This window comes from Pempheris klunzingeri, chromosome 22, assembly GCF_042242105.1.
Source record: "Pempheris klunzingeri isolate RE-2024b chromosome 22, fPemKlu1.hap1, whole genome shotgun sequence".
In the NCBI taxonomy this organism is placed as follows: domain Eukaryota; kingdom Metazoa; phylum Chordata; class Actinopteri; order Acropomatiformes; family Pempheridae; genus Pempheris; species Pempheris klunzingeri.
In genome coordinates, this window is record NC_092033.1 from 2,873,741 (window position 1) to 2,901,713 (window position 27,973).

Consider the following 27,973-nt stretch of genomic DNA (forward strand, 5'->3'; position numbering starts at 1 on the left):
GTTTGGCCGTAAATTACACTCCACTCCTCTCCACTACACGCACAACATGACAGGAAAGGTAAAATAAACAATGATGTCTGACAGATTTTACATGTTCTGTTGGAGTGAGCATCTCTATTTACAGTATTTATTAAAGAGGTAATACGCCTCGTATCGAAGCACTTAGTGGGAGAGCACAAGAGGTGAAGGATCCATTATATAAGTAAACATTATAATACCTCACTATAAAGGACTCAATGTGACTGTTATACTAATATATATATATACATCATTAGGTTATTATTACTCGTGCATTTATGTAAAAGCTGTTTATTCTTCTGTTGTGGTTGATCCAGGTATTTTCATTATGGATTAATTAATTAATGAATTAATTTGTAGAAATGCCGTCATATTTACTCAGAGTGCAAAGTGACACCTTCACAATCATCAGTCCAAACAAGACTCAAGACTATTAAAGATACAGGAGATCACCAAAATTATTAAGATCCATCCTCTGGGGACCAAGAATGCCTGTATGTAACATTAAACACTTCTGGGAAGGCAAATGTATTTATATAGCACCATTCAGACACAAGTGCTTTACAGGGACATAAAACACAATAAAAACAAGAGACAGAAACATTAAAATTGCTTGTAAAAGACAATAAAAGCGCAGGAAATAAATAGTTTAAATATTTAGACGGAGCTTTGTGTCATTATACAACCATCAGTATTTATCTTTAACTCTTATTACCTGAACACACATATATCAACTCATAAAAGAGTCTCTTCGACTTTGGGCAGCAGAACGTGTGCGTCTGAGCTTCTGTCCATGTGGCGCTAATGCTTCTTATTTTAGCATTTTATTTTATTTCTTGTGCTTTAGTAGTGATCAGACCTGCTCGGGGTCTTGCCATCGTCGGGGGGTTTGCTGGGCCCTTTGCGAGGGTCTGACCTGGACTCTGACGGAGCGATCCGGGCCTTAATGAAGAGCAGATTGTATTAACTGAAGTGTGGCTGTCCTGGCACTTTGCAGCATTTTGGTTTATTGACTCAGTGCAGAGAAACTGGGGGCGGGAAATAAGATGAAATTGTCCAATTACTGTAAATCCAACTGGGGCTGTCGTGCCGAGGAAACGTCCCCTGTGGTGATTTAGCGTGGCTCAATAGCGAGATAAAAGCGATACAAATGCCTTTTTATCCTTTTGCAAATTACTTTATTTATCCTGAATTTATTGCTTCATAAATAAGCTTTTTAGGGGATCATTGGATGTAGCTGACGGTTCTGAGTTGCTTCTATGATAGATTGAATATATCTTTATTGTCCACCAGGGTGGAAATTTGTATTTGATTCGCCAGACACAAGCAACAACAGCATAAAAAGCCAATGAGGATAATAACCTGGAGGCTCTTTACTCTGATCAGGGCTGATTGGAAATGTTAAACTATTGAACCAGAGACTTAAAATCATTTTGAGGAATATTATTTTTCATGAGATAAGTGATAAGAAATAAATGAGGACATGTATTTAAACCACTTTCTGACGTCTCTGACTGCACATTTCTACCAACATGTGTCATTCAGTTAGGGAAGGTGTCACTAGTGTACTATCCAAACGTTGCTCCATAGCGCCACTGGTGGTCAAAAACACCATAATGTTCCTTTAAAGTAAAATGCTGATTATATGCAGATGTTGTGCTTGCAGCTTGTTGCAGGAAGTGGTTAAAGGAATGAATTAAGGCAAGTTTAAGCTAAAATCTGGCTGCTTATAGCTGTAAAAACACCGGCTCACACACACATTCGGTGAACAGTGCATGTTGAAAGACACTTGGATGCTCTATTGGGAAATGAACTTTGTGGGCTGTGAAGCGCCGGCTTGTAAAACCTCTCTCGTCTCGTCTCGTCTCGTCTCTCCTCAAACATTCGCGGCCAGAAAGCAGAACAATAACAGAGGCGCGGGCCAACGTGTGTCTGCCCCAGAAATACTACTGTTTACCACCCCCAGCGCTGCAGAGGGACCATGAATCAGCCTAATGTACGTGTCGGTCTGGAACAAGACGTAAACAGTCATTCAGAGGGCAGCGGGACGAGACAAGGCTACGAAAACAAACAGCGCTAGACAGACTTACAGCTACTATGTGGGACTGAGAAGAAAATCCTAAAATCCAAATTTGACTTGAGTTACTGTGGCTCTTCTGCACTCCACAACGTCTAACAAAGACTTTATATCTTCTTAGTGGACACAAATACAGTGAAGATCACGTGACTTCATCATGAAAGTGGCAGAGGCACCAGTTGGAGCTGCCTTTTTATCCTGCTCAACCCATAAAAGGCTCCAGTCATGTCTCGGTCTAATCCTCTGCTGCAGGGTAAACACATTACTTTCACTCTGCTCTCCTTATTTGCATTTTCCTGTTGATGAGTCACTGTTGTGTCACGGCAGCCAGAACAGAACAAGACAGTTATTAAGATGAAAATGGCTGCCGTTATTTAGCGTACAGACTTTCTGGCTGAGGAGCAGACATTCCAATGAGGTTTCTGCTTTTTTAAATAATCCGCTGTTTACATCAAATCTCTTCAGTCTCTTCCCTCCTGGATTCAAATGAGGGATTTCTATGTGAAATACGGCCGGCTTACACGAGGCCCAGACATGATGGTTCACATAGGCGGAGCTTTTAACCTGCTAAACAAAAGCCCACAGTAATAACTGAATGAAAAGTGGTCCTGAAATAATGAACTAGGTTGTTTTTTTTTTTACAGGATCATAGATACACAATGATTTGATTCATTTAAATGTGCAAAAGGTTGCTCTGCTGCTCGGGTACAATGACGCTCTGCTGCACACATGTTGCGCCGCGTTGTGACAGTGGAGAGGAATCACTCTGTGGGCCAGTAGTGAAAAACATGCTGCAGTGTTTGATTGACGAGCAATGAAACAGCAATATTGGGACTGACTCCTGTTGTCAAAAGGTTAAAAAGGTCAATTTGAGAAAAGGCTTCATAGATTCCCTCCATTATTTGAGAGAAGATGACCTAAGATGGCCGAACTTCATCATTAAGGAGCTTGTCATTGGACTAGTTTAGGCTCTGAAATGTTTTAAATTGTATAAAAGTGTAATGTATTATGGATCTCTTAATGTAGAAGCCTATGAAGAAGACAATGCACAAGAGAAAAGTACGTCTCCAAATGATTTCGCTAATGTTACATTGTGAGCGTATTAGAGCGACTATAAAACAGGCTTCCTGCTGGAAAATGGCCCGGCCAACCTTTTACGCTCAAATCACTGCCACAGTGATCATGCTGCCTCCAAAATCAACTTCCTGTGATGTGCCTGCCGCAGGAAATGAAAGTCCTGGAAGATAATCAAATAATATCTATCAGGCTTTCCGTGTGCGGCACCTCGCTCTGTGCTGCACGGCAATTAACAGGATGCAGCGGCACGGGGACGGCCGCTCATCCCGCTGCTCGGGTTTCCAGGCACATGGTTGGCCTTTGACAGCCCGCAGAGAGCCCACAGCTGTGAGGTTAGCCGGCTGTTTGGCTCCCCTAATTACATTCTGCAAGCCGGACCCGGCGAGCAGCCACGAGGTGTGACTCATTGAATGCATTATGCTGCGGCACAAGTGCTCTAATCAGCGTGTCGGAGGTAGATTTTACTCTTTTAGATAAGAGACCTGTAAAGGTTCACACAAGTGGCTTTCAGAGAGACTGGAGCGATGCGAACATTCAGATGAAGGGCGTGTCTGCTGCACAGAAGTGACTTTTATGTACTTGAGTGCGTTACATAAGACATAATCAAAGTTTACGCTTAATTCTTTATGCTTATTTGTTCACTTGCATTCAGACTCAGAGGTCTCATGGCATGTTGCTGCTGTGTGGGTGAAAAGTCAAGTGGGTTTCAGTAACAGTGCAACCAGGTCCAGGTGCTTTGGATGGGTCTTATCTTTATAACGGAAAGGGAAAGAGGATGGGGAGGGAAGGAAATGTGTAGGGACGGATTAGGAAAGACAAGAAGACAAGAGTTTTATCCAAGATGTGCAGAGAAAGTATCGTCAGAAACATCAGCTTCAGGTTTCAGGTTTTACTGTGAGTGAAAGAAACAGTGCTTCACAGTGCCACAGTTCTTTCCCTGGTTTTATATTTGGGACTAAACTTACTGAACATGATGAAAGTCATTACGAGTTTTCAACTTTTTATGGTGATAATATGTTAATGTTGTTTTTGCACGTTTTAATTTAAAAAAAAAAAAATAATGACACTGCTTTAATTGAAAGCTATTAGAAGCACTCATTGATTTTCCCAGTTCTAAAGCGCTTGCATCAAACTACACTACACATCAATATTAGCATGATGTTTGGAAGACAGAGGAGACAAATGGATGATGAAGCTGCCAGTGTCCTTCCTTTAATTAATCAAGAAACAGAAGAGAGACAATTGATTAAAGGTCCCATGTTATGCAAAATGCACATTTTAATGTATTTTCAACTTAAACTTAAACTTAAAGACCATTAAATTATGAGAAAAGGCCGTCCTCTCTGTTGCTCCATCTTTCTGTAAATGTTAGATTAGATTTAGCTGTTGATCATGTGACCTGTCCTCCAGCAGGCCCACTGAAAACCCCCTGAATCCACCTCGCTCCTGGTAACACGAAGATGTCGAATGCGAGAGTGAAGCAGCTGCGTTGGGAGAAATAATCTGTTCTAGTAGGACCTCTAGTAGGTCATCCAGTGATTTATCCAGATGTGGTGGTGGAATATATGATTAAAAGTCATATATGGGGTGTTTTATTTTGAAAACTCGTCAAAAAATAAGCTTCTGAGAGGTACCGCAGTGCTTCTGGTGGAATTTGAAACATTAACTAGAGTGGGTGCGATCAGTCAGCACAACCCTGACGCTTCTGGTGGGATTTACAGCCTTCAGTGTTGTGACTGTACGTCAATATTTGTGGGTTTTTGCTGAGAGACATAAAAGCAGGTATGACCCAGGAGACGCACTCGTGTTGCAGCCTAAGAGCTCCGAGTCTTCATTAAACCTGAACCTGAATTCCCTCGGCGTGCACACACTCTTTCTCCGTCCTCCTCTGAGCTCTCTGAAGGCCGTCGGTGCCTGAACCTTCCCCAGTGTTTCTATTCACTCACACACGCTCATGCAGGTTTAGATAAAGAAAGGATTTATTTTTAGAGTGAAGTTCAAGCCAGCCAATGTCCTGAGCCTCTGTTGAGTATAAATAAGAGTCTTCTCCACACACACACACGCACAAAGACGCAGTGGACCCATAAAGGGAAATGATTGTGTCACAGGAAGGTGGGCTTCGAGAGGTGATGCTTCCTTCTGCTGATGAATTATTTTTAGAGCACACCTCTGACTCTCCTCCGCCTCCATCTATTGTCCATCCTCCGTCCGTGCGCTCTGGCTGCTGCCGCTGTCCGCACGGCCGGCGTGTGAGTCATCGCTGGCTATTCCCCTCCTCGCTTTTAACCGCCTCCCTCTCTGGAGATTAGCAGCTCCTTTAAAATTTCATGATTGATCCATTAAGTAGTTTCTTTTTTTGCTTCAGGAGGCGCGTTATCAGCCGAGGTTCAGGTTAATGTTTAATATTCAGGGCCGCTTTCAGCCGTATTTGATTTATTCAACGCCGCTCCCTCCCACAATGAACTCTCTTCAGATTAGTTATGTAACTCATTCTGCTTTCCTGTTAATCATCTGCAGCGTTTTAATTCAAACTCTGCATACATTCATTCACGTTTCCTGGAAGGCATTCGAGGATTTTCTCATTTTTCCACAACCTTTTGGAATCAGTGAGTGGTGGCACGTTGTCCCACATCTTGACTGTGGCTGCTAAGACTCGTAGAAACGGTTAAAGATCTTTTTTATTAATAACAGCAATAACAATTGAGCAGCTTGCTAAAAAGTTTAACCTTCCAAACACTAATTTCTTCATTTTCCTGTGATTTTCATGCTTCTAATGTGTCCAAACAAGCTACGTTTCGTAATTTGTTAGTTTTAAATGTGTTTCTTGTGCGTATTTACTGCTTTGTTGAGCTGTTGCAGACGCCCCCAAGTGGGACTGAGCCTTTAGACGCCAAGGTCTAATTTCAGGTATCTCCCATAAGCTGACAGACCTGCTCCTCTCGACAAAATTAAAACTGCCTGGGAGCAGAATCTAAATCTTTAATTACCGGATGATGAATGGGATTCGACTGTTAAACTAAACCTCCCTCTGTGCTCGTCACTGTTACAGTTCAAAGTTAAGCTCAGGCCCGTTTGTCCAAAGCCAGACTGTCATGTGTTTACCCTGATGTGGAGCCCTTGTGTGAAAGGTGTAGAACAGGTGAAGCTTCCCTTATGCACATGTTCATGGACGTGGAGGGACATCCTCCAAACTTTGTCCTAATCCTGAACTTCAATCTGCACCCAAACCCTCTGCTCGCTCTTTTTGGCACTGCTGTGGAGGACCACACGACGCTGCTGCGCCCGCCCACGCTCGCTGGTTGATGATCATGTCATGTCTTAAACTTGAAAGGATCCACTACTCAGTTTGTCTCCCTTAAACAAAGAGTTTGGTCCAGACCTGCTCTTTATGGGAAGCGTCTTGAGATAACACTGTTATGAACTGACGATTGACTGATTGATTGATTGTGGCTCAACCAATAAGATCCATAAGCTGTGGGAACCTTTCCTGAAATACTTCCAGACCCTTAAGTCAATGTACTCCCCCATTATGCCTTTATTATTAATATTATTGTTGTTTGTTTATTTGTGTTCTTATTCTGTCCCTATTTTGATTGATCTCTGTTAATAACAGACTTTGTATTAACTATTAATCATCTTTCTTCCTGAGTATTGAACCAGACTTCCAGCATCTGTTCACATCAGTCCAGGAATGAGGAGGATGATTGTTGGAAACTGCCAAAAAAAAAAAAAAATCAATACAAATATTTTTGAGAGAAAAAAAAACAACAACTAGTGAAACATGTTATTTTCTCGGCCAATATTTGAAATCATTTTGCCCACAGTGATTTTAAATGCTGCAGTTGTATAGGAGCTGTAATAACATGGCTGCCAGTCCTCTTGGGGAAAACAGTTACCTCACTTTTCCTCAGCTGCTCTTTGTACACAGCGCTTCACCTTCACCTGTGTGAAGATCGCTCGCTGAGGTGTGGTCGTCCTCATCTGCCTCACACGTGGCTCTTGATGAATAGCGCTGTGGTTCTATTGTTGGAGACTAAATTAAAGGGCTGAATGCGGCGTTAGGATCCTCACGCCCTTCCTCTTCTAACCCCACAACTGCGAGCTTCTTTCCCTTTTGCGTCTTCGGAGATGTGAAATCAAAGCCTCTCTGGTGTCCCATTTTCTAGAGCCGCGGGGCCCTGAGGAGAATGGCTGCCTCGCTTTCTGCCATTGTGTGTTTGTGGAGCTCGTCCAAAGAGGAGCGGAGGGGAGTTCGTCTGACCTTTACTGTCATTCAAAGCGAACTTGATACATACAGTGACTTGTTGTGTTCAGACAAAGAGACATCCATCTTCACAGTGCGAAGGCAAAGTGTATTCAAACAGAGGTGTATGGAAAAGTTGAGGGATTATATAGAAGGCGGATTAATGCTTCTCAGGCGGCAATTTTGAGCAGGAAGTGAGTGAATTAGCAACGTAAAAACTGGTCACATGACACACCTGTCACAGCTGTCATGGTCAGTTTCAACTTGTGTTGTTGGTTTTTGCGGTTTTGTTTCTCCTTTTCGGTTCAGTTTGATCGACTGGAACATTCATTTAAGCTAAATATTCATTTGAAATAAGTGATTGGTCACTAAACTCAAAGTGCTGACTAGTCATGTTAGGTGACAATTAAATCTTTTTCCATGATGTGTTTACGGTATGTAGTCCAACTCCCTGTGGTCAAATAGTCATTTCCCACAGATGGAGCTGCTCTGAAGACAGAAATAATTTCATTAGCTGAGTCAAATCTCAGTGGGCCTCAGAGTAGTTATTACTGAATAAATGTGAGGGATCTCAGTGACGGACTAATTCAAATGAGCTAAAACCTCCAATGCTGAAAACAGTAACTAAAATTGCAGCAGGACTGGATATCAGCATTTTTTTATATTGCACAACTTCCCTCTTGTCCAAATCTGGTGCAGCCACAATGAGATTCACCTGCTAGTAAAGACTAAAGTGGCTTTGAGACTTTAGCCTCCAGCAGAGACAGACGGCTTTATGCAACTCTTATCACATATTCAGTAGCACTAACTTAGACTAATGTGTGAAATTGGTGGAGTTCCCCTTTAAGAGGCTAACCATGAAACATAACTTTGCAAACAGTTTGTCCATCTCTCTCTCTCTCTTTCCCTCATTTCCTGTCATCTCTCCACTCTCTGCAGTAAAAGGCTTTGAAAGCCCAGGAAAGTGGAAAAAAAGCTGCATTTTTAATATCAGCATTAGCACGCAGCCTCTTAACACATCCAGCGAACACGCAGAGCCACATCAGCAGTCATGTTTGTGGTGACCTGACAGACACAAGTCCAATAATCACTGTCTTTTTATCTCTGTTTTGGTCTCCACCACCTCCTCAGAGATGTCGGCACCGCTGCAGCTTAATAAAGTCAAAGCTAAATGCCCCAAAGCTAACAGAGCAAACCAAAACAGTGAGCTGAAAGATACTAAAACGCACCAATGAGACAAGTCTTAGTCATGTGGCAAATAAGGCAGACTAATTTTTATAACATTGGTCTGTTAATTGTCTACGAATGTGTCATCACAATGCAATGATTATCTCTCTGTCTCACCAACACTAACAGTGAATCTAATTACAACACTACAACACTAATTGCAGCCAATCCCTCTGCATCAGAGATTTACTGAGGAAACGGTTTAATGACCCAGGAGAGTAAAAACAGTGTGACTGATGGCTGAATTGTACTTTGATTTATTAAGAGAACTTGGCTTGAGGCGACAAAAACCCATCTAGCTGCCAAAATGCCATCAGGCAACAAATTTAAATGGTCGGCTGTCTGCCAGCGACAGAGTCTGGAGGCTGCTCACACTGATATGAAGAGAGATGTATTAATTTTCACTGCTGGGCATCACTTGACGATTCAAGATTTAAGAAAACGATTTGCTTATCTAATGTGTTGACATCATCCTGCAGCTCCTTCATTGGGTTCATACAAAACCCCTCAGCGCTCACGAGTTATTCATTTAAAGCACGTCATTTACCATTTGTTTACGAAAATAAGCCCTAATTATTAATTAGCCCACAGCTAATGACTAATTAGGAATGTCAGAAAGTGCTGGTCTATTATTCTCAGAGGAGCCGTTCTGTTGATTATTGCCCAACATCTCATTAATTTAAATGGTGTGTGATAACCAGGAATCTGCAAACCTCAGTCACCGAGTTTCCAGGCTGATAATTGGCCAGCTGTAATCTGATCTGTAAAACCAGAGAGATGCTGAGATTTCTTGACGTAGTATTTTGGGGAAAAGATATTGTTCCTCATGTCGCTTTGGGATCGATGTGCATTGAGTCGCATGTTTCTAATTCCCATCAGCGTAACATGGACAATTTATTCCTGCAGTGTAGCTAAACAGCATGGGAAGCAGTGTCTCACCCTTTAGTTACTGTCCTTACAGCTGTCAACCGTCTTTCCTCTTCCGGTGGGATCCATGGGACGGTCTTTTGGAAAAATTCTGTACAGTTGTCAACAGCCAGAGAGAAATCTAGTCTGTCTTTTGTTCTTGTGTTCTGGTTTTGGAAGGGGCTAAAGAAAACACACTGCTCGGTTACCGCTGCTAAGCTAGTTTGGGAAAAGGGGTTAGCGAACACTCAGTTTAGTCAAAAAGGACACAAGGACACGCTTAACTTAGCTTAACTTGGATGCTAAAAGGTTTATTATCCATTTGCTTTTGTCAGAACTTTGCTGTCTGCTGCATCTCAGTCCAAAACCACTGGACTGACACTGTTTGGCTCAAAGTCCCAGGAGCCCCAGCTCACACACAGTGAAATATTTGTTCCTGATTGGCCCAGACAGTGACGCCATCGCTCGTGGGAGATGACATGTTTACTGTTGCCTTGTGTGTTATTGTTACTGCGCTCACTTTAGACTCCCCACATCCCTCCTCAAAGAGCACTGGTTAAATCCTAGAATAAATATGAATGGAGCCTGATTGGCGAGCTGTAATCTGATCTGGAAAGGGGCTGCGACGATGCGAGATTGAATTGAGATTGAATAGTTCCCCCTGATACTGTGGGGACATACTGATATTTCCATGTAGTGAGAAATACAGTTTATGTCTATCAAGCAGTTCCAGAGCGGCTTGGTGTTGTTCGTTTGGGATGCAGACGTCGTGCCCCAGGGAGAGACCGGTGGTGAAAGGAACTCTGGGAAAGCTCTGAGACTGGGAACAGTGGCCTGACCTCCCATTCAGGAAGTGGTTTGGGTGCTTTTGTGGCTAATTTGTTTGCTTGTTTCTTGCATCAGGGCTGTCACATCACACAGCGTGTGTGAAGAAACACTCCCACACTATGATGCCTGCATGTTTAAACAGAACAAAAGGAGCAAAAGATGAATGGATTTTGTATTTCCATCAGTTTTATCCTGAAAGAAACCACAAAAAAAGGAGAATGTGCTGCTGTTTGTTCCAGCAAACTTATCCCAGCACTTCAGAGCAACTCTGTACCTGTCACATTGATAAAAAGAGAAATGAATCTATGTGAACTCTGGAATCAATAACCAGCGATTAGCACCCTCTATAAATGCTGAGGCTCTGCAGATGTTCAGGATCATGCTCGACGCTTTGATAAAAAGCCACAGGACTACAATGTGGCCAAGTTTCCTTTTAACTGCTGAGTGGATTTGCAAGGAAATCACGAATCAATAACATCTATTGTTTATATGCACCGTCAAAACCTCAGGTAATAACTGGCGAGGATACCGACTACTGGCCTGCTTTAGAAACATAATTTTATGGTAATTTAAGCCACTAATGAGTCTTACAATTTCTAAATCCTTGGTATAATTGGAATGAAAAAGTTAATAGTGTTTTGCAGAATGAAGGATAAGATGTAGGGCATATTCATAGCAAAGATTTAATTATGTAAGATTCCTGTTAACATCATATTTCAGCGGCACTGTGCAGGAATTGTAGCTTCTTGTCTCACTGTGTGACTGTTTCTTCTGACAGAAATGCACTAAAACTCCAGAAACAGCTCGTATGGTTAATGATTGGCCTCTATTCATGTACAACATGAGAAAAACAGCGTTTCCTGCCAGCAGAGGATGTCTGATGATATCAATCAGCACAACTTAACACCACAATCTTCTTTTCACTGAATTGTACTTGAACTAGATTTTTTATAACTCTTTAATGTCTGAACCATGAAATAATTGCCAGAAAATTCAAATTTTTCTAAGTTTATTGAACCTTCTGACAAATTACACACAAAAAAACTCTTAATTTGTATTATTTTTGCTACATCCGGCATTTATAAGGTCTCAAAAACTCATGTATCATGATACACTTGGTGTTAAAGGGTTATTATTTTTACTTAGAACTGGTGAATTATTTACTTTTACCGCCTTCTTAATGTTTCTAACCTCTCGTGAGCTCAACAGAGATGTTATTCATGACGGCAGTGAGAACATTTAGCTCATGTACAGAATCAATATGGAAAAAGCATGAGACGTATGGAGCAGCCTCAGTGGTGGTTACTGAGCAGGCCACATGGTCGTATGGTCACAGACCTCTGCTGCAGGTCACTCCCCTCTCTCTCTCTCCTGTTTGCCTCCACTGTTGCTATAATAATAACAGCAGCAACACAGCAACACAAATGTGTGTATGCTGGAATAAATGGGGTGTTTTCCACCATTACTGCCCCACAAAGGGCCGAGAGCAGTAACTATGAGAGCAGTTATGTTAAGAGAAAAGGGACATTAACTTTAGCAGGAGTTTAACTGGCTTCATTCTACATCACAACTGAACTGGACCTTTTTTATTTTTTGTTTTAGCTAAAGCTTTCTACAGCTGTGTCACCACCTAGCTTATAGCAAGTATACAATCCATAGTGCGGCAATTTAGGCCTTAACTCAAGTTTGGCTAAACATCTCGTCCCTGAGTTTTGCCTCTGGAGGAACATTTTTGCTCCTGACGTCTGATTTTTCGGTCTAATCATTTCCCCCCGGTCTTATCTGGAGCTCAGGCTTAGCTGGCCTGTATGACATGAACCGACTTGGCATGAACACAATTGGTACAAAACTTGACTGCAGCTGCACAGCATTAGAGGAGCTCCACTCATCAGCCAGTAAAGAGGTATTTTTGTGGCCGAAGGGAACCAAAGAGCCGTGGGTGTCCGTCTGATGGCCGCGGGGAATCAATAGAGGCTGCTCAATGAGTAACACAGCGCCGGCTCAGAACAGGACCATGGGCGCCGTTAATTGCTCTTGCTTTGTTTGCAATTAGTCCAACATTCTGCTGCTAATGTGAATAGGTCACTTAGGACAAAAGCGGCTTTTGGCAAACATCTCACATGGATGATGTGTTTGACGCAGAACCTGAAAACCCGGCACTCCTGCGTCACTCCACCCAGACCGGGCCTGTGAAGTCTGGACGGGAGAATTTGATCAAATCAGATGAGTTTTTCTTCTTGGGCTTCAGCTGCACAACCAGCATGCTGCTCGAGAGTGTGAGAAACACAACAGCCCAGCACCAGACGGTGGCAGGGTATTGATTTTGTCAGCATGCCAGATTTTATTATATGGTGTTATGATATGATGTATGATACAGGAACAGCTCCATGTAACATGGTAGGGAAACACACTGTATGTGCTGAGGAAACACCAACAGTGGCTCCTCCTCCACCCTCATTTTTACACTAAACTAATAATCCAGTTTTCTGTGAGCAATCAGGTGAAGTAATATATTCCTTGTGCACAGTGTGTCAGTGCCACAGGAGAGCAGCCAGTCTCTCCTCATGCTGGATCCACACCTGCTACCTCAACAGTAAACTCCATCAACAAACATGGAGGAATCTGAAACTGCATCCAAATTATGGATGATTCAAGATGCTACCAGGCAAAACAAATTGTCTTGACAAAGTCAGTTGAGTCATTGAAATGATGGAAGTTTAACTGCTGAAAGAAGAGAAACACATTTTCCTTTGATAAAGTTCATAATTGTTTTGCTCCTACAGCCTCACCAGGGTCTGGTACGACCAGAGGTTCATAGTGGCTGTTGTTAAACTTAAAGCTGCCATAATCAAATCAATTCAATTCAATAAGCTTTATTGGTATGACGTTTAACATCTGCTGCCAAAACCACAAACTAAACAAGACGCCGGGGTGAAAAATCAACAAAGAATAATGTGGAAAGCAAATAAAAGTCTGCATGAAGCAGAAAGAGTTTGCCTTTTATTCTGAAATATTGCTCCTGTATCGTCACATCAGCACTGCACTGTCCATATTCTTCCAGTTCCCCAAATTCACAAAACACACCAATTACGTGTATTATTCTAGGACACACTGACACGCTAACAAAAAGTGTTCCTGTAACACACACCTGCTGGTGCTGGTGATCACCTGGAGCTCAGTTATCTTAGCTCACTTTTCCAGCATCAGTGCTCCACCCTGCCGTCAAAGATGGAGCTGAATGTGTGCTCACTGTATTTCAAGTAAACAAACAACAAAATAACCTACATTATTTCTTATTCCTGAAGCAAAATAACGTCTAACGTCTAACAGTGTTTATTTATCTGGCACGCTTCAGGTTAGGCACCATTACACCTTTTATATATTATATTTATAGCACACTTTTTAATTGATCTGAAATGTGTGAATCAGCTGTTTCTGAAATCAACTCAACCAACTCTTCTATACGTGCAACAGCAAATCAGGGTGTCTCTACTTTAAATCAACGTAATCCTTCAATTAGAAACAAACAAACCAGTGCTTTGAGGTTCCCACAGCAGTGATATGAGATATTTCTTTGTAGCAGCGCTGTTATCAGCTTTCCTGTCACTGCACACCGTCAGTGAATCACCTGCCTTTGTGATCTGGTCAGCTTGGTGATACAGGGCACATTATTCCCTCTGCAAACCTCAAGTAAATCTGTGCCACAATGTCCATATTGACGCACAGTAACAAAGGCTCCTCTCTTCCATGTGTACATTTCTTCTAGTGGCTTAGTGAAAAGCAGGAGATACAGTTACCTCTAATGAGGAAAGGACTTCACACCCCATTGGCTGTTCTGTCTACCTGGAATCCAGGCCACAGTAGCAGAAACGCCACCAAATAACCTCAGTGAGAAATTCAGCACTGAATAAGAGAAGTAAATGTCCCCGAAGAAGAAACATTAGTCTGCCTCCTCAACAGCATGACGAATCATCTGCTGCTGTTGTGCTTTTAGTGCATTCAGGGAATAACTGAAAGTTGCATGACACACTCTTCCTCTGCCTGAAAACACATTAAGGGTGTTAAGGAAAGAAAGAAAAGGCGAATGTGACTCACAGACGAACAAAATCAACAAAACAGGGTTAAAACAGGCCATTCAAACTGAGAAAAAGATACCTGCCGGTCTCTTTGCTCATGTTGTACTCTGCCTATTCACCAGGCTCATGCTAATGAACAGACAAACTGATGTAGCGCTGGGAAGACGAGCATGTTTGGGCTTGTAAAAAGAGACTATGATGAAGGTTTCCACAGCTACTCCTCTGCGCGAATAACAAATTGAAACATTTGAGCACCAGACTCTCAGTCATCATCAAACACTGCCCCGAGCTCAAAGGCTGGACTTGAGTTCTTTACAAGCGTAATGAAACGTGGCAGCGACACTCTAGCCGGCATAATAGGTTTTCTTCCCCTTCCTTGTCGTGGCTAATTATGAGCAGAAAACAGGCCTGGCAAAGATGGATAGTTTTTTTTCCCCTCCAGTTCAAAGGCGAAGCTGTTTCCCCATTGTGTCTTTGCTACGCAGCAGCTCACTAAGTTGACATAAGGACACAGATACACGCCTGGACTCAAGTGGACCACTCGAGGCCATTGGGAGTCACTCAGGCACATGACAGCTCCTGCAGAGAGGCGGATTAAGAATCTGAACACTTGGTTTGTTGGTGTGTGTTAGCAAACAATTAACAAAAAGCTAAAAAAGTCTTCCTGCAGAAGTGTGATTATTCACTCAAGGTTTGAAAAATGGAAAAACAATTACCAATCCTTGACTTTCTAAATGGTAGGAGTCTTCTCAGGTCTACATAGAACCAGGTATCGGAGACCCGACCTCGGACCTGCACGCTGTAATGGCAGAATGAGTTGGATATGGAGGTAGTTGTTGATTAAAGCAGCGAATCAGAGAAGTAAAACGTTATTTTCTGGTGTTTCCTGGCGGTGAAGGTGACGCTCAGGCTGAAACCTGCTCGCTGTCTCTGCTCTGTGTGTTGTTTCTGTTATCATGTTGTTTCCGACACGATAAACGTTTTTAGCAGTGAAACAGCATTTTTTTTGTAGGAAGTTATATTACGAGGTTTGTCGGGTACATAACATAAACAGTTCTCAGGTCTCTCTCCTCCAGGACATGCACCAGGTCTGTGATATTTTGGCCAAAAATAGGTCGGATGTACATATGTGTAAAAATTTAGAATCCAATTAGATGTTGGAGGTCAGTCCTGGCGTCCAGTAGAGTTTAGATATGTCACTTTGGGCCCCTAAAGGCCCGTGCTAGTCCGTTGTTGGCTTTTGGGAAATGAAAGCAACACTGCAGCTTTTAAAAGACCAAATAAATTCTTCCTCTTACAAATTTAAAATTGAATTCATGAGCAATGAAACACACTGCTACAGCCTTCCTCGGCCTGGTATGACTGGACCCGCATGCTTCTTCAGAGGTGTTCGGCAGACACGTGTCCTCACAGCAAGCGATGAGAGCGTCAGCGACAAAATCAGTTCTGTCTGATGCCTTGTTTTCTACTGGTCTGTCCTCACTTGCTGCAAACGTTTCTATTTCTATTTCTGAAAGCGGTGTAATGGATGAGGAGCAGCTGATTGGTGAAGTTAAAATGAGGAGCTATTTGTATGATACCTCCTCATTTCACTATTGAAACCTAAATAAGCTGATATCCATAATAACAACCTCCTGCTGGTGTCATTTCTAGTAAAAAAAAAAATCTAAATATCACAAAATAAAACATGTTTTATATTTTCTATATATATCAAAATATGTTTTCAGTTTCAAAAGTGCAAAGGTGGGAAGAGGGGAAGCACTCCTCCTCCTCCTCCTCCAGTACATCTCCAGTCTGATCTCGAGTGCAGAGCTAGTTTGTTTACATGATGACAGAAGTGTGTATTTGACAGACTTTGCTTTGCCGATGGTCGGATAGCTTTGGAGCTCGCCACTGATATGAGGTTATTCCTTTAAGTCAGCGTGTCAAAATGTCACTGGGCACAACACAACACTGACCTCCAACTTGCTCCTGAAGCAGCTTCAGTTTGAGAAAGAATGTGTGTGAAAGAAAAGTCTCCTCCAAATGAAATGACTAGAAAGGCGCCACACAAATACAAACCATTTACCGTTTATCATTCCTGATCCTGCTGCGAGTACATTTGTTCTCGTTCTCAGTGGCATCGCCCATTAAACCCAACTGAAGTGAGAGACCTCGCAGTGTGCTCAGATAAACGGCTGCAGGCACACAGCTCCTGCAGCGACTTCTTGGGGTGTGAAGGGGTCTTAAATGGATTTAACTGCAGAGGATCGTGATAATGTAACAAGCAGCAGCGGGGGCGTGGGGGTTTGTGTGGCCCTGTTAATAAGGCAGAAGAGAGGATCCTGGCTCCCAGATGAAACGGGCCATAAATACATGTTTCAGATTCCAGGCTTCCCTCCCGCATCGCTGCAGTCCCACATTTCACATTTTACGCAGACAGGCAGCACACAGATGGTTTCGTTTTTTCTGCTCTGCGTGATTCACAGGTAATGGCCTCCTAACTCTGTTTGAATGAAGGATACCAGTGTGAGTCACCGGCCTGCTGGGGATGCAGTATTTGTTTTGTTTTTTTAATTTGTGATGAAGGACGATGCCGTTGAGATCAGGCCGACTATCCCATATAAAAGAAACAGCTTATGATGAAGTTGGAGCGCTGGTGTTTTATGCTGAAGGCTGTTTTTATTAGCATTTAGATGAGAAGAGTTCTGATCTTGAAGTCTCCTGGTGATGATCCACAGCTGATGAGCTATTGAAGAAGACATGTTGTCAGTGGAGGTTAATATTAGGACTGCAGACTGAAATAATCAGCACTATGAAGCCAATGCTCATGCATATAAAGCTCGTTTTTTTCAGCCACACCAAAGACACAAAGTCCACTATAACAAAGTGCTGGATTTCCAAATATTCTTCTAACCTGCTCTTGTGTTTTTCTTGTGAGATTTAATGGTCTGAAAATGTCTTTCTGTGCTGTTCTCTGCAGCTTTGGTGGTGAGATTTCTGACCAGACGCTTCATCTGGGAGTACGACCCAACACTCGGTAAGACGACCGCTGGTGCAACAATTCTTACTATTACAGCCACTACTTCTATTACCATTACTACTAGTACTGCTACCACTACTCTTACTACCATTACTACTAGTACCACTACCACCATTACAACCACTACTACCACTACTCTTACCACCATTACCACTAGTACTACTACCACCATTACTACTACCAAAACCACCACTACTACTACTATTACTACGACTACTACCACCACTATTACTACTACCATTACTACAACTACTACCACCACCAAACCATCACTACTACTACTAGTAGTACTACCACCCATCCATTACTACTACTACCATTGCTATTACTACCACTACTACCTTTGCCACTACTACCACCACTATTACTACTACCATTACTACAACTACCACCACCACCAAAACCACCACTACTACTACTACTAGTAGTACTACCACCCATCCATTGCTCCTACTACCACTACCACTAAGTTAAGATAATCACCTGTTAGCCATAGCTTAATATTGAGGGGTCTATACACAAATACCTATTCTCTAAACCTTGTATTGTATTAAAAGGTGTAAAACTAAGGAACAATGCTCAAGATTCATAGAGAAAATACCTGAGAAATGAAGTCAGTTTTTTTGTATTTCAAAAGCACAACAATGATTGTGCCACTTCTTTCTGCCTTCATCAGTGCATAATGTAGAACTAGCCTTTTTATACACTGATGCAGATTGAGCCAATCTCATGCCCTGTAATTATGAGGCACAAAGGCATCACATCTCCTCTGTTAGGTACTTTTCATTTCCTGGCTGTACACGGCAGGTCAGAGCCTCTGCTCGCACGGTGCCCTCTTCAACACCACGTCTGTTTTTGGTGATACGAGGTGCAGCAGCTCAGCAGAGTGCAATTAGCAGCATACACAGACCACACCTGGGAGCATACGCTCCGTGTTTCACCCTTTTCAGGCAACGACATGGCGATCGCAATCTCACAGCCATTATGCCCTCATCACACATCACTACATATGTCTGGGTGATTGCTGAGATACTTTTAGCTGCTGGGGCGACACAATAGAGACACTTATTTCTAAGGTAATGAATGGCTTGTTGTTGTTCGACCTAGAAGGCAGAACACAGCTGTTATTAACATGTAACTAGAAATAAAGATTTGTTCTCTCTGTAGCTCAGCACTGATGCCTTGGGTAGCTTTTTCTTTCTGCAAGGTAGTGTATCGTTACTGTGTGTACCAGCCTCATGCAGTATGTTTACTACATGCATTTCAAGTAGTGTTTAAGGTCAAGCACAAAAAAACCCCCATGCCTCCATGGTTATACCACCGTTGACGTCACAGCTAAAGAAGCACAGCTTGAGGTGCATAATGTGAATAGCAGCACCGTTGGAGGGTGTCTGTGACCAATCAGACGGCCCGGCTGAGATTGCCCATGAAGTGGTCGGCACATTATTACAACCTTATTATGGACACGTCATGGAGGTGGGGGTGTGCAGAGCTCTGGTCTCAGAAATGCAGGATTACTGCCAGAACGTGGGCTGCACTTCATTTATCTCAATATGCCTTCCAGTGCCTGCAGCTCGCCATTCATCTCCCCATTTGTTTTCCATCAGTGTCATAAACAAGCTCAGACGCTCCTCTCTACGATGAGGGCACAGTCCCATCAGAGCAGGGTTTGGCAAACATGCGCCATGGAAGGTTTCATTTTGGTACAATGTAATCAGACAAAGAACTGTGCCAGATTTAGCTGATTAGCACGATTGTTCATCTGTACTTTGCACATGATTGCTCCAGCGTGTCCTTGGTCTGCCCGAGCAGAGGTGTCTCACACACCTCGAAAGGAAAACACCCAGAAACGCACATCAGCAGGCTCCAGTTAATGTCCAGTTCCTCATCGACTGCTGAGCCGCTTATTAGAAAAAACACCACTCTGCTTTACAGAAAACATTCACACAGAGCTGGATGGAAGACACAATCCTGAAAAATAAAAAAAAAGGGGACACGTGACTCTGCTGTGATAAATTCAGGACTGTGTCCTTGAATCGGCTCCTCTACAGATTCCTGTTCTTTTAAAAAATGCTCTGAATGAGGCAATCAGACAAAAAGTGAAATGGGAAAGAAATTGACCTGCAGATATAGAACCGTAAAAGCAGGTCATTAGTTATCATTATAATTAAGTTATTATATTATTAGACTTATTCAACAGGCACAATAGACACTGTGTATTTCTTCTGTTGGTAATTGACTGTATTGAAATCTAGAAATTTAGAAAGTTAAGTATTAATTCTACTGAATATTTGAGTCTCAAAGGTATAGACTGAATTATATGACGTGGGTTTTGTAGTAGATTGAGTAGATCGAGGTAGCTTACACACATTGGACCTGGGGTTACTCTCACACACACACACACACAGATCAACCTTTCCAAGCTCGATTGTATTACTATTTCATCAATATATGAACAAAACAGAGGCCACATGTGACCCAAACATTACACACAAATTGAAAGGCAAAGGAAGAAGGGAGCTGAACAATAACTGGTGTGCCATTCAGCCAACTCAAGGAAAAAAAGAGCACTGTGAGGTTCCTATTTCTAGTTAATGCATTACCGAGAGGAGATTGCAGTCAGCATGCCACCAGTTTTGAGGAAGAGGCAGAAGTTTCAGCACAGATGCTGAACAATGTACCGCTGCGGACGGGGGAGCAAAATCAATATCCGCTTTAAATTGAACAGAGCACGGGAGTTTGCTGTGCTGCAGCTGCCTCAATCAATGAGCTAACAGGTTGGTTATAACACCAAAGTCACAAAATAACACAAACAAACTGACTTGTGGCAGCGGTAGACCAGCAACTCCGGTGTTCTGTGTGGTAAAATGAGTGTTTTTGTGGATGGAGTCTGGTGGCTTCAGTTCCCCATCAGAAGAGCTGCCTGATGTCAACAGTGTAAAGCATTTAAAGTATTCTTAATGTAGCGTACATTTAAACTGATGTCGGCCTTTTTCAGATAAATAACATACTTCTTTTCTGCTGCCTTCATCCACAGCAGTACAACCTCACCTCAAATAATCCGAACTATCCCTTTAATAGCATTTCTCCTTCTAACGTGTGTCTTAGTGGCAACTTTACAAAATATACTTCCATTAAAAACACCCATTAAGCCTAAATAACAAGAATCAAGATGTTTACTGCCACACTCGTGAAATTCTTTGGCTGGGAGAGACGTATATAAAATAAAAATAAATACATACATATACAATAAAAGATATATAGAGCATTATATAGAGAGAAAAACCAAAAAAAAACCCATGGGTGACTTCACTGACAGTAAAGAAGGAAGAGAACGTGTCAAACTGAGAGATTCAACTTGTTGGTTGCATTAATTTCTGGTCTTATTTGAACCTATTTGGCTCTAATCATCACATTAGTCAGATCCCACGCTCCTTCATCACAATGCGTGATGCAAAAAGACATGACAATGTGGAAAAGCAAAAATCATCTGCTGACTTTGTATGCGAGTGTGTTGGGCTCACTCCCCAGACATTACAGGATGGCCATTTGGATCTCGTTCCCTGTAGCGCTGTGAGAAACAGTAGCTGGTCAGAATGCACATGGCCAAGATATTTCAACTTCTGTCCCTGAACACCATCCAGTTAGAGAATCTAATCTCCTTTGGCACACAGACATGAACTCTGAGCTACTTCTGCTGTGGCTTGGCGTCACACCAGCAACAGTGCTTACTACTGAATCACATGGTGCAGAGGGAGTTTCTGGTATGAGCGTTTTGGAAATAAAGTCCTGTAAAGCATGTGTAGAGAAGAATGATTGGCTCTGGTGATTAGAGCAGTTTGGGGCAGCATGCACTGATGAGCTTCATCAGCGAGCTAGATTCTGTCTCCAGCTTTGACGCTGAGCCTGGAGCGACATTTTCTCTTTCTGCCTTCTGCCAAAACAGCCATTAGGCAGTGAGGGGCTTTGAATTATGAGGGATGAACTGCTTGCTGCCAGAAAAATGACAGCTTTTGTTTCTCTCCGAGACCTTTAGTTGGGATGGTGGGAGAGGTTAAATCACGTCGGTCCTGCCCCCCTGTCAGTGCATCTAGCAACAAATACTCAGCGGGCTGGACGTGGGCAGACCGGGTGCTGTTTGCAGCCGACAGAGTGACGACTCCTGAAATAGGCTGTCCCATGAGTCGCCGTGTGGGACTCTGGTTCTCCTCCTCGCAGATGCTCCTCATGCCTGCAGCCAAACAGCTATAAATCGCCACTCTGCTTCCCCCTCAGGCTCGCCGTGACATTTCATTGACGTCACAGGATGCAGTGAATCCCCCGGAGAGGTGAGCGCACCTGGGGCACCGCGGGGTGGACGTGCAGAGACTGGTGCAGCGACGAGCTCTGGATCTGCTATTTTAAACTCCAGTCAATGAGAACCTAAACATCTTTTTGGTGTCGCTCATAGTTTAGAGTTTTTGAACTTTGCTTTTGTTATTTGACTACAACTGGAACCAAACTAAAAAAAGTTAGTGAAGGCAAGAGGTTACCTCAAAGTCCATTGTTTGAAGCATCCTAATATTAAAGAATTATTAAAGCTAGCTAGTTAATTAACCAGAGCTGGTCATAAACATGCTAATGCTAACTTTAGAATGACTGATGCAGCTTACAGTGTTTTAACTGAGAAGTAACATTAAACATTAACAAACATAAAATGTCCAAGTTGCTTGTGTTGTGTTAAAAACCAATCACAACAAAGATGTCAGCTGACCAGATGCTAATTGGCAAACAAGACGGCAATTTTAGACACAAAATCGTTCAGCTGGACACAGATTTCTTGACTTACTGAGCTTTTCCACTTCCTCCCTTCACCAAAGAACCATCCATCTGGAGATAGTGAGTCAAAAGCTGAAAAGCAATTTTAAGACTAGCTTCACAAAGTCAAAAAGCTTTGAGAAAGCTCTGGCTTAAACCCTTTGGTTCAAATGGCAGCACAATCCAGCAGAAGCTCTCTCCTTACAGGGAGGGTTTGAGGGGCTTCAGCGCTCTCTGTGAGCTGTTTACACAGATGGGATTTTTACAAGGGGGCAATTCAGGCGTTTAACTCCTGCGCTGTCCAAGGTGGAAGAAAAGGTCACGGCCGCCGTTCACACCTGTGTTCCTGTGCCAGGAATAAGAAGCTTTTCAAACCAGCTAGAGGTGAAGCTCGGGTCATTTCAGGTCACTGCAGGAGGCAGCCGTCATCCAGCAACCAGCAGGGTCCAACAGGGGGAAAGAACTGAAGCTTTTTGGCTCCAAAATGCAAAATAAAGACTTAATAGAAAAGGAACCAAGGAAGGACCCTGTCTGAGCCGGGCAGAAGTCAGCGTCGTTACTGGTTTTGACCTCTGACAGAAGCTTCAGTCAAGGCTGCACGATTATGGCCAAAATGATAATCAGGGTTATTCTAATCAATACTGAGACCAAAATTAAAACCATTTATTTTAGGGACAAAATAGTTTTAACGCACTTTTGCCTTTAAATAAAGATCTCAGTGTTTTCACTTCCATCTTGTGCCACATTCCTCCTCACGTACAAATCTTTGCATCAATCTTTCCAAAGAATGCTGCTCTTTATTCACAGTGCATCTCCTAGATGCAACTTCATATGAATAAAGTTGTACCAAAACTACACAACACAGCACAGCGTCTGTATCTGAGTTGACGTTGTCAGAGGGCTGGGATTATGTCAGGTAACCTTGACGACATGCTGCAGTCTGTGGTGAGTTTATGTTGCTTTGTGGCGAAGACGTGAGTCTCACGTGCTCTTTGCGTGTGGTATGTTCCTGCGTAACATCACCTGCCCTAAATCCAAAATACTTCCAATTCATTTTATGCATCTTGTCCGTCTGCTCTGTTGTTCACTACTCCTCTACTTTGGACTGCAGGCACAACCAAACAGCACCCCAAAAGGGAGGCCAAAACATGTAGATCGCCCCCTGGTGGCTGCCTGTTATTTCAGCAAACCCTCGAATCGATATGCAGCAGTTTTCTTTAATTAATTATCGGAAGCCAAAATCGTGATCAAGATTAATATTCAATTAGTTATGCAGCCCAAACTGCAGTAATGTCCATCTCACACATGGGTCTCTGAGGGGACGTTTTAAATCACTTGGTCTGGTTGTACCAAGCTGCAACAGTCAGTGTCTGTAGATAATCTGTGACCTGGAGGGAAAACTAATTTGCACCGTGATAACCAACCAGCCATTGTGTATTTAACCCTTTCATGCATGAATTATGATCCTCAGTCAGGATTTTTACTAAGTGATTTTATTCATCTTTAGGCTGAAAAACAAGATTTGAACTTTTTTTTTTTTCAACCCAAATTCCAGTCCAGTAGCTGAAATATAGCCAGTGATGCATGATGTGATTAATCATAATTTCCTCCCAATATAAAATCAATACTTGGACAATGTAGTGATTGCATGACTCCTTAGATGTTACTTGATGTCATCATATGTTTCTTACCTGCAAAGGTCTCTTTTTACAGAAGGTTTGAACTGAAAAAAATGAGCAACTTGGTGTTTCTGGCTGTCTGTCGGCCATCTTGGCTTCACTCTGGGTAGCAGTCAGTGGATGAGATGATGCAGTAGCTTCACTGTAGTGGCTGATGTGCAACTGTGCCATCAAAACTCATGCATATACAAGAAAACAGCTTTTGAATAGCTGCACACTGTAGTGACCTCTATGCATGAAAGGGTTAATGTATATAGCTGTGAATTCACATGTTCATTCAAGCAGAGCACTGAAATCACGTTTGCATTGTCTGGTCGCCCACTAATCACATCCATTAATCTTTACTTTCACTTTGGTGAAAGCTTCAGACAGCTGCTACCATGGCTGTGCACTCTTGTTATTTGCTACGTTCATGTTTACAGCTATCTCAGTATCTATGCTGTGGTGTGTTATGTGGAGAAATACCTTTTCCAGCAGAATCCTTGTAGCTGCTTAAGTTCTTTGAGAGCTCCCTGAGAGCAAAGTCAGACTGTACTGTACAACCACTTGAGATAAATGGTCAATTCCCCGGCAGAAGAGTCTGTTACCAACACATCATTTTGACCATCTAACACATCTTGCATGCATTCCTGATGCTTCTTTTCAGGCCCGTCTATCCTGTGGGGCTGTTAGTTTGATAGTAAAGAAGGTGCATCATTCATGCAGGTTTAATGAAAATGGAAAATGCAAAAGTCTTTCACACAACAATCATCGGTTTTATGTGAGATCTTCTGAATCATTAAAAAAAAAGAGTGGGTGGAATTACATTAACCACTTCAATAGGGATGATTTATTGTCACATTTCATTAGTCAATGAGATGCCGTTTAGTACCTCAGACATGCGGAACAATGTTTTAATCATAATGTTAAGATTAAAAATGATGATTCACATCAGTTTGAGTTTGTAAAAACTGGATTAAGTCTTTTGTTCTTCGGTGCTTCACAGAATCAACATATCGTCACCAAGCCAACATTGACGATGAGGTTGTCTCCATGGAGATTCTGGATACTGCGGGGCAGGTGAGAAAAACAATTCTTCAGTACCTATTTGAGGAGAAATATGAGGCAGACCTGAGCTCTCTAGCACCGTCTCAACCTCATTTCTCATGTTTGTTTTCATCAGAGCTGCATTCTTCAAACTCTACATCACTGCTCTGTAACACAGGCACTCTGTTAAATATGAAATATGATAATACTGTCCGACTGGGTCTGATTCTACATCAAGAAACGTCTGAGGACATAATTGGTGGCTTGCCCCTTTAGATAATACAGTAACAAAATACCAACATGTACTTCACTGCAGAAATCTTCACATTAACTCACATCTCCAACATCATTTCATTAAAATATTGGTCTTTAAAAATAGCAGTTTAGCTGTATTGAATCTATTTGCCTTATCAAGTTATGTGTTATTGAGTTTAAAATGTGCCAGCAGTGTTACTTTATTCCAGTGAAGTGAATCCAGAGCGACAGGTGTCTGCGTACTCCTGCGATCAACAGCTTTGTTCTTCTTTATCCTGCCTCACGTCATTCGTGCCGTTATTCAGCAGAAAACATTCTTAGTTGAAACGATAAACGTCGAACTCCCCTGATTTTACACCTTAAAGTCTGTTTACATCTGCGCAAGTTGAATAAAAGCCTTCAGTGACGTCTGATAAATATCCTCAAGTCTTTTCCTGCACTCCCTTTAAACTACTTACTACTTATTTTATAACTAAACTAAAGAAGTTATCATTATTATTATTATTTCGGTAAAACATCGTGTGGTTCCCAGTAAAAAGAACAGAGAACAAAATGAATCTCATTTCTTAAATTACTGAATTTGTGAGATGATGAATAAATGATTAAATATGAACACACAGATTTTCAGTGGTCGTAAGGGACATAAACAATCAATACTTCATAGCATTAAGTTTTTTTGACTGCTCAAACGCAAATCAGCTTGAATATTCATCATCTTGCTCGTGCCCTTTTCTTGGAGAGGCTTGACACTCATTTTGGAAAGACACTTGTTTGAAGAATTTGTCGGGGAGTTGTGCTGAATGACACTTAAAGATGGTGATTTCCTGTGGTCTGACAGAAGCATTGCACGGCCGCGGCCATGAGGGAGAGCTTGCGTAAGTCCTCTGGCTGAAGATAAATATGCTGCAGCGCTGCGTAGGTGTTCTGCTGGCGGCTGATTTCCCCGGCGACACTTCAGCCAAGTCATCTCTCTCTCTCTCATTACATTGTGGTCTATTTTCAGCTGGCATTAGGATGAGGTCTGAATGTTTCCAGACACGGCTGTGTTGGATGTCAGGCCTCTCCTGAGTGTGACTGTATCAAGGCTTTGTGTGAACTCATGATTTGTGGAGGTGGAGTCTTCTGTGGAGCTCATAAATTCCAAGTTCAAAAGTCGGTCAGGTACACAAACGTCAAGCCTCCTCATCTGTCCTCTGGAGGGATGTGCTGTTATTTAAGCTCCTTCTATCAATAACTATGAGATGAGGGTGTGTTTGCCTCCCCTCTGGTCAGGTTACGATTTAAAGTTTGCCGGACGGACTGTTTCTGTTTCAACATAATCAAATTAGGAGCACGTGCATGAATGTACACGTTCCTCAGATGGCTGCAGAATTTAATTTCTGGCTTAAGCAGGTGTGGGAGAGAGAGAGAGAGAGAGAGGAGCACACACTCTCCCATAAAGTAAAACTAGATGTGTCACAAAGTGGAACGTGGCTGAATACTGGCTTCAAACTGTTAAAAATCATTTTTAAGCTTGAAAATTGGATGATTTTTTTAGATAAATCAACTTGTTCTGAATCAAAAACAAGTACAAGTTGTTCCCAAAATGTCAAACTGTTCAAATTTTGTGGTATTAGAGTAATTAGAGTTCATCTCCTGAATTCTTTTGTCTTCATCTTAGGAGGACATCCAGCAGAAGGAGGGTCACATGCGTTGGGGTGACGGCTTCGTCATCGTATACGACATCACAGACCGAGTAAGCTTTGAGGAGGTGGCGCCGCTCCGAAGTCTCCTGGAGGAGGTGAAGAAGCCAAAGAATGTCCCTCTAGTCCTTGTGGGCAACAAGTCCGATCTGGACCACGTCCGGCAGGTCGGCACCGAGGAAGGCGAGCGTCTGGCAGCCGAAATGGCGTGCGCCTTCTACGAATGTTCGGCATGTGCCAATGAGGGTGGCGCCGTGGCCGAGGCCTTCCACGAGCTGTGCCGCGAAGTGAGGCGCCGCAAGGCCGTGCAGGGCAAGGCGAGGCGCCGCAGCTCAACCACGCACGTCAAACAGGCCATCAACAAGATGCTGACCAAGATCAGCAGCTAGGGAAGAGCCAGGCGGCCGTCTGATGACACAAGAAATGTAAATTTCTCTCATCTAAGTGTTTCAAGCAATTATTGGCCCTGAAATGGACAAAATGTGACTGATTTAATGTGGAATGTGCTCTTTTCTTATTTCTCTGATCATTTTTCATCGAAAAACAAAAAAAAAGGTCCCAAGTGCAACATCTCTTGGCGCTAAAAGACGTAAATTCAGCGATGGTAACTTTACCGGATGTGTTGTCGTCGAAACATTTGAGCTGATTGGATCAAAATAATCCTGGACACTAGTAAGATATGACATGTTTCATGACAAATCATTGATATGGTGAGATTCTCTCTTTCCTCTCATCCTTTTACCTTCCACTCTTTAAGAATAAGCCAGATGGCAGTCTGGGAATGATGCATGCCGACTGTCCTATTTAGCATGCAAACAATCCAAGCATTTATTGACGTCAAACGGGAAGATTCGTAGTTTCCTCTCTGTATCTTGTCTGTAGGGGGATGTTGTGACGTGCGTCGGCCCACGTGTGTGTAACCGTTCTGTCAGCAGTGGTCAGAGAAAAATCAGATCAGAGAACTATTAGATAACAGTAGATCGATCGTCCGTCACCCCGCAGTTATCAAAGCCCGTCCTTCAAACAACCCTTGTAACATCACGTTGACATTAAATGTTCT

At 42.5% G+C, this 27,973-nt stretch overlaps 1 protein-coding gene across 1 annotated transcript in view; it reads left to right on the forward strand.

Moving 5' to 3' along the window:
- rerg (RAS-like, estrogen-regulated, growth inhibitor) overlaps positions 1-27,450 on the forward strand; it is a 37,803-nt gene extending 10,353 nt beyond the window's left edge. Inside the window, exons 3-5 of the mRNA XM_070854077.1 lie at positions 17,415-17,471; positions 24,936-25,009; positions 26,892-27,450. Of these exons, the coding sequence (XP_070710178.1) occupies positions 17,415-17,471; positions 24,936-25,009; positions 26,892-27,302 (542 nt within the window). The 3' untranslated portion in view covers positions 27,303-27,450. The remainder of the gene's footprint in view (positions 1-17,414; positions 17,472-24,935; positions 25,010-26,891) is intronic.
- Positions 27,451-27,973: the final 523 nt, after the last annotated feature.